Source organism: Panthera leo, chromosome B4 (assembly GCF_018350215.1).
Source record: "Panthera leo isolate Ple1 chromosome B4, P.leo_Ple1_pat1.1, whole genome shotgun sequence".
NCBI lineage: Eukaryota > Metazoa > Chordata > Mammalia > Carnivora > Felidae > Panthera > Panthera leo.
In genome coordinates, this window is record NC_056685.1 from 81,334,722 (window position 1) to 81,342,740 (window position 8,019).

General features: G+C 34.2%; 1 protein-coding gene across 1 annotated transcript; it reads left to right on the top strand.

The window, feature by feature from the left end:
* The first annotated feature begins 6,854 nt into the window (after nucleotides 1-6,854).
* LOC122223622 (olfactory receptor 6C3) lies at nucleotides 6,855-7,790 on the top strand. Its single transcript, XM_042944599.1, has one exon. It carries the CDS (start codon nucleotides 6,855-6,857, stop codon nucleotides 7,788-7,790), a length of 936 nt encoding a protein of 311 aa, XP_042800533.1.
* Nucleotides 7,791-8,019: the final 229 nt, after the last annotated feature.

An 8,019-nucleotide genomic window follows, 5' to 3' on the forward strand; every position in this document is an offset into this window, starting at 1 on the left:
AGGCATTAGTAGCATTACAAGAATGAAGTGCTTGGAAATGCTTTCTATTATTCACACTTTCTCAAAACTCCCTTTCCTTTACTCGAGTTATGTGTTTTCCCCTTTTTTTCCATCCCCCTATTAAAATTTCCCAATCATGGAACTCAATAAATTTGATAATGTGAATATCGTCTCAGAATTTTCTGTGCATTCAAAAGTTTTATTCAAATGTATTTGGATGAAGTAATAAAATTGGGTTGATGATTATGATTTTGAATGGGAGTGGTTTGATTTTGAAGAGACATGGGCTTTAGGTTGATGGTAAGTGTGTAAGAGTACATGCAGATTTCTGAACTTTTCATTCTTACTAATAGAAATGAATGTCATTATAAAATTTTGATTCTATTTGTCATTTCCATGAAATCAATTCAACACAATCATCAGGGGATTGGGAATAAAATATTTATTTAAAGGTTTTAAAAGATTAGAAACTCATACATATTAAAAATCTTTAACTATTAATAATTAAGATGCTAATGAGGAAGGGGAGAAGCAAGAGAGACAGGAGTAGAAGATAACATAAAATTTTCCAGCAATTCCTACACTCCAGATCTATTGTTTTCTTTGTATTGAAACATCTAATCCTGACAAGAACTTTATGAGGTACTTTTAATTACTATTCTTTTCGGGGATGCCTGGGTGGCTCAGCCAGTTAAGCATCCAACTTTGTCTCAGGTCATGATCTTGCAGTTCATAAGTTCTCCAGTAATTGAAGGCATTAATAGCATTAGAAAATGAAGCCCGGTGTCGGGCTCTGTGCTGACAGTTTGTGGAGTCTACAGCCTGCTTCAGATTCTGTGTCTCCCTCTCTCTCTGCCCCTCCCCCATTCACACTCTGTCTCTCACTCTCTCAATAATAAATAAAAAATTAAAATTAAAACACTTGAAATTTCGACTCCACGTCACACAAAGAAAACTGAAGCCTAAAACAATCAAGTAACATCCAAAGTCACAAATGCTATTAAGTGGCTCATTTGCCTTTTCAGTCCATGTGTTCCTAATGGCAAAAGACATAAATGTTCTATGATAATAAACTCACCCTATAATGTCCTAAGCACAAGTTTATAGTAAGTTTATATGCCATAACTTTATTAACTATTTACTTTTCCTTCCTTGTTCATATTTTAGATAGCTAGTTAATAAACCAAAAGCATGAGCCCTGTCATATGTAAGACATGCATCACTGGGTTCTACGCCTGAAACCAAGACTACACTGTATGTTAACTAACTTGAAAATAAAAAAAAAAAGAAAGAAAGAAAAGAAAAACAAACTAATAAATAATAAACCAAAAGCATGAGGTTATATATTGATATTCAGCATAAACTCCTACAGATATGATTATTACTATTTTTGAAAACATTATTAAATGTGATTTGGTGATCTCTCTTTCCCTTGATCTCTTACTATACACAACTTTATGAATTCTAAAAACTGAATCTGCTCATCTTTAATGAAATGAATAAATGTAAAGTATTCTGATTTCTCCAGGGAAATGGTCACTTAAAATAATTATGAAGAGAGTAAAAGACATTTCTTATAACTCTTCCAACCAACCAGTGAAGTCCACTGTAGAGATTTTGTTTAATTCAGGCAGAGAGAATGTTTCACATGAACTCTAATTTGTCAAGAATGAATGAACAGTACCAGAAGTGAATTTCAGTGTAACTATGAAGCTGAACTAGACGCTGCCCATAATTAACTGAATTAATTTCTATTCCTTTTTTCTAATATATTAAGTGGAACATGAACAACTCCTTTATTAAACAATTTAATAAAGGAAAAAGACACAGGGTTACATGATCAGTAAAGCAAATTGCTTAGGAGACACTCTCTGAAAATGATGTCATTTAATGAGCTCTAACGAAAGAAGAGATAAATGAGTAAATACATAAGATGAAAAAAAACACTTTGAATATTAATGCATTACTAAGGGAGACTTCCACCCAACACAACAGAAAGAATTATTTAAAAAATTTTTATTTCATTTAAAACACCTGAGATGAAGCGGAACCACTCAAAAGGTCCTCTCTCAGACTGTTGAAGGGACACTATTTGGACTTTGATTCTCATGTATTTTTTTTTAAACAGAGTCATTTTCTTACCTTGAGCATCAGTGAATTTGCCATTAACCAGTTTATCAGAGGGCCATTGCGAATATTTACTTGATGGTCAAGATTTAGGGAGGGCAGGATATCGAAATGTTTTAAGAACTAAAGCCATGAAGATGTTTTCTAGCCTTATTTGCCAATGTTAAATGTTATTTTTAAAATTCAATTTTAAACAGCTCAGTGAATCACAGGAATCCTTAAAAGGCACATCAAACTTAATTGTGATGAAAAGAATGGAAGGAAATGTTTATCTTAACAGAATAAGCCATTACACTTAACTGAAATAAATATAATTAAAATGTATATTTTTAATGTATATTTTCATAAAAAGTATGTTATTTTTATTGTATTATTTAATGTACATTTAGTTGGTGAGATAACTACATGAAGCTAAATTATTCCAAGAGATTTTATTTTTATTATTTTGTATTTAAACTTTTTTTAATGCTTATTTATTTTTGAGACAGAGAGAGAGTGTGTGCAAGTGGCGGGGAGGGGCAGAGAGAGGGAGACAGAGAATCCGATGCAGGCTCTACTCAGACGTCAGAGAGCCCGATGGGGGACTCACACTCACCAACCATGAGGTCATGATCTGAGCTGAAGTCGGGCACTTAACCAACTAAGCCACCCAGGCGCCCTTCCAAGAGATTTTAAATGCTGTAATTGGACCAGACATACAAGTGGGATTTAATCTAACAACAACAACAACAACAACAACAACAACAACAACAACAACAAAAATAGCTTAAATATCTTAAACTGTTCCTAGGTAGGAATAATATTGTGGATGGTAGGGCTGTTATTCTAATACTGGTGTATGTGCAACATGAGGAAAAGAAGCAAATGAAAATTAACGTGATATTACGATTTTATCTAATGCTATTCATAGCCAGGGTTCTAATCATGAAATAAAGGAAATATAAATGTTCAACAGATAAAAGGGGGGGGCGAACCTAAAAGTATTGTAGTCTTAAGTTTGAATGATACATTTAAATTACGCTCATAGACATTTTATTTGAAAATAAAATATATGTGTTTGCTGGCCCTCTCCACTGAAAATACCTAGAAAGGATGATCGAACTCATAGTAATTATCACAGCTAGTGCCCAGATTCTTAATGTTCCTAATCAATCCCAGATTTCCTAATCAATGGAAGGAGGACTCTTTAGAGAAATGACTCAGTCCAGTTCTCATACAGAAAAGTATAGCATGAGCCTGGGGACACTTGTCATCCAAGGTGGGAAGGAAGTAATCAAAGAGGAAAAGTGTACTGCCCAAAAGGGAAGAGTTTTCCCCCAGCAGATGCACTCCAAAGAGATAGTGATCCCAATTTAACTCTCTCTTGAAATGTTTAAGTCAATCACTAATGTGACCTACAACAAAAGCAAAATTTATAAAGCCATGAATTCATAACAATACCCACAAAAAGATACTAGAAAACCAACCCTAACTACAGAATACATATAAAGTAGGCATTCACCTGGAAAATGACAGATTAAGAACAGAACCGTCTTGCAGTACATAATGAATTAATGATCCAGCCATTGATAAACAAAGCCTGCTAAGAAAAAAAAAAAAAAGAAGAGGAGGAAGAAGAAGAAGAAGACGACAATTAGACATGTATGTCCTGCTAAATGTTTAAATTCCATCTCTAGAGTAGTCTTACAAAAAAACGTTCCCAAACCTAAACCTGGATTGAGCCTCTGAATCTAGCAACTAGAGGCAGTCATGAAGACGAGCTTGCAATCAAGTGAAGCATGACTGCACATTGCCCTCTATAAATAATAACAGATTTTCTTATTGCCTATTAGTTGGGCTTTTAGGGTAAAAACAAAATACCATTTCATTACTGCAACAAAACTGATCTATAAGATTACCATATTATATACTTGAAAGTTGCAGAGGGGCGCCTGGGTGGCTCAGTCAGTTAAGTGTCCGACTTCGGCTCAGGTCATGATCTCACAGCTTATGAGTTCAAGCCCTGTGTGGGGCTCTGTGCTGACAGCTCAGAGCCTGGAGCCTGCTTCAGATTCTGTCTCTCTCTCTCTCTGTCCCTCCCCTACTCACGCTCTGTCTCTCTCTGTCTCTCAAAAACAAATAAACATTTAAAAAAATTTTTTAAATAAATAAAAGAAAGTTGCTGAGAGAGTAAACCTTAAATGTTCTCACCACAAAAAAAAGGGTAAATATACGAGTGATAAATGTGTTAACTACGCCTATCCTGGTAATCATTTCATACATACAACTGTATAAAGTCAAAACATTGTACCCTTAACCTTACACAGTGTTACATGTCAATTATATCTCAATAAAACTAAAAAAAAAAAAAAAAAAAAAAAAAAAGTGATTTGGACCAGGGTATCACTCTCTATGACATACAGCCACATCTGCAAAAATTCTCTTTTACTGAGCGCTCCTTTAACTAGGATAAATAAATGAAGTCTACATGGTCATAAATTTGAGTTAGGCCTACCTATTTCTTCCATTTTTTGCCTACTCTGTTCTAATTCCCCTCTTCCAGTAAGTAATTCCCAAACAAATGTGCATCCCAGCTGTGATTTAGTTCTGCACTAGTGACTGTATTATTTGATTATATAAAATCGTTATGTATATTTTACATTAAATGCATGTTTTGTTATTTTATTTAGATATAAAACACATTTAATATTAAGTAGCTACGGGGCACCTAGGTGGCTCAGTTGGTTAATCAGTGTAATAGCATTTTTTTTAAATGTGAGTATGATATGTGCATCATAATAGTTATTATTTAATTTAGAATTATGAAATGGCCTTACTTCTCAATGTCTCAACACTAACAAAGCCTAAGAATAAACAACAACAAAAAGGGTATATGTTCAAAAGTTCGTATTTCCAGAAGCTTAAAAATAAATTAGATTCTGAGTTTTATTTTTGTAAGAAAGTCGGTTTCACAACTTTTTATTACTCATGAAATATTAGGTAATTGTGATTAATGGAAGTAATTATTTTATAGAAGACAACATTTCAGGTTCTCTGTGGGATATGAAGGTGAACATAACCATTCTCAAGGGAGATTCACCATACAGAAGAGCTAAAAGGCTACTGAGAAATGCAAGGCTTCCAGAAATCCCTCATGGTCTCCCATATAGCACAGATCTGGCCTGGCCTTGGCTTTGTTCCCAGGAGATCAACGAACAACTTTCTTTTGAGGTCAAAACAAGGAGACTTGGAAAATTTGAGCTATGAGTGCAACCAGACGGAAGCCAATTTTAAGAATCTGTCCTCAGAACCCAACGATGTTATATCCCTGTCATTTCTCTCTTTAAATATAGCTTTAAGTTTTTATATCAACATTATTGAAGAGGACTCTCATATTAGTTCAATATATTTTTAAGCTTTCTGACATTGTATTTTTATTTCCTGAACTATTTCCTTTGAGTCATCGAAAATAGAGACAAAACAAATCAAATCTGATCAGAGTGAACTTTGCTAAAGTCTGGCAAGGAAGCAATGAGGTGCATTCTAATCTTCACAGCCCAAATTGGACTCTTTAAAATTTAAAGGAGTTAACTGTCATAATTTTACAAAACCAAATCTACAGCATAGCACAGCTGGGAATTAACTGAATAGGTTAGTACCAATGGTAGACATTCTTCTTTATGTTTCTGGAATATCCTTATGGATCAGAGGTCTCATGTAAAACATAAGTGTGAGGCAGAATTACAAGAGAATCAAACACTTTTTCATAAAGCTAATAGCTCAGAAGGAAGATTCAAACAGAATATAGAACCGACAGAGCTACTAAGATCTGAGGCAACTAGTTACTTTCCCAGTTTGTACCACAGTGTAATACACAAAATGGATAAATAATGTATGTCCCTTTAAGCTCAAAAGTAAAAATGTTTCTATATGTACATTTCTAGCAAGTCACAGAAGATGTCAAACATTAATGATTTCAGTGGAATTACAAGACAAACCAGTGAGTATGTTCTCTGTTAAATAAAATAATTAGGTTATTTATTCAATCATATAGTAAATACATATGTATTATTACATAATATATAAATATAATGTCCTTACATAATCTTGAACTATACCAAAAATATTAATGTAAAAATAAATAAGTAATAATTTATAACCTATTTTGTTAAGAAAGTTATTGATTACTTATATCGTACCAAGTATAATGGTTATTACTTTAGTCTTCTAAATTTCACTTTTACCTTGGGATGGAATTAAGATTATCCATTTATGCTTCTAGGTAGTGGCATCCTTTAATAAATACTTGACAGAAAAGAAAGAAAAAATGCATATCTCTTAATTTTTCAAGAAGATTCTAATGATTTGTATAAATTGGACAAAGCAAGAAGTACTGATTTTATTTATCATCTTTCAATGATGATAAATCATCACTCTCAATGATGTGAGTTACTGTATGAAGATTTCCAAACTTCTGGTACATTTCAAATAAGAAAACTAGTAAATAAAGCAAAACTCACAAATGTGTATGAAAACCAAATACAAACAATAGAGTTCAATTGAAAATAAGATCAGCATGGATTATAGAATATACTTTAGAATTGTATCCATGACGGTGATATTGATCATCATGAATTATATCTTTCATCTCCTCCCTTTAATACTCTTGCCACCTAAATATCTTTAAGAGAAGAAAAAGGAGAGGGAGACAGACAGAGACAGAGAGACAGGGAGAGAGAGACCGAGAAATGAACCACACAGTGATCACAGAGTTTGTCCTGCTTGGCCTTTCTGATGATCCTGACCTTCAGATTGTGATTTTCCTCTTCTTATTTATCACATACATATTAAGTGTCGCTGGAAACCTGACTATCATCACTCTAACCTTGGTGGACCCTCATCTACAGACACCAATGTATTTCTTCCTCCGAAACTTCTCTTTCTTAGAAATCTCATTTACAACTGTCTGTATTCCTAGATTTCTAGGAGCAATTATCACCAGGGATAAAACTATTTCCTTTAACAATTGTGCAGCCCAACTCTTTTTCTTTATTTTCATGGGGGTGACAGAATTTTACATTCTCACTGCCATGTCCTATGATCGCTACGTTGCCATCTGCAAGCCTCTGCATTACACCGCCATCATGAACAGGAAACTCTGCACCTGGCTTGTGCTCTGTGCGTGGCTGGGAGGGTTCCTGACCATTTTCCCACCCCTCATGCTTCTGCTCCAGCTGGATTACTGTGCTTCCAATGTCATTGATCACTTTGCATGTGACTATTTTCCCCTTTTACGACTGTCTTGTTCAGATACATGGTTTCTAGAAGTCATCGGTTTTTACTTTGCGTTGGTTGCTTTGCTATTCACTCTGGCATTGGTGATTTTATCTTACATGTATATTATCAGAACTATTTTGAGAATCCCATCTGCCAGTCAGAGAAAAAAGGCTTTCTCCACATGTTCCTCTCATATGATTGTCATCTCCATCTCTTATGGAAGCTGTATATTCATGTACGCTAATCCCTCTGCAAAAGAAAGGGCATCATTGACCAAGGGAGTAGCTATTCTCAATACCTCTGTTGCCCCCATGCTGAACCCCTTCATTTACACTCTAAGAAACCAGCAAGTGAAGCAAGCCTTCAAAGATGTGGTCCATAAAGTAGTATTTTCTTCAAATAAATGAAATATTTATTTTGGCAAACAAAGGACATGCTAAAGAGTAAGTAGGTAAAATCTTAAAATTCCTAAATGTCTATATCCGTATGCTTGTTCCCATAGTCTCTTATATGCCACCTTACAGTTAACTTAATGTTTTTCCAGTCCATTTCCACTTCCACACCCAGATTTCCCCAATGCATGGTTTATTCACTTCTTTTAAAATACGGTAAACTTTATTTCTCCTACAAAATTTT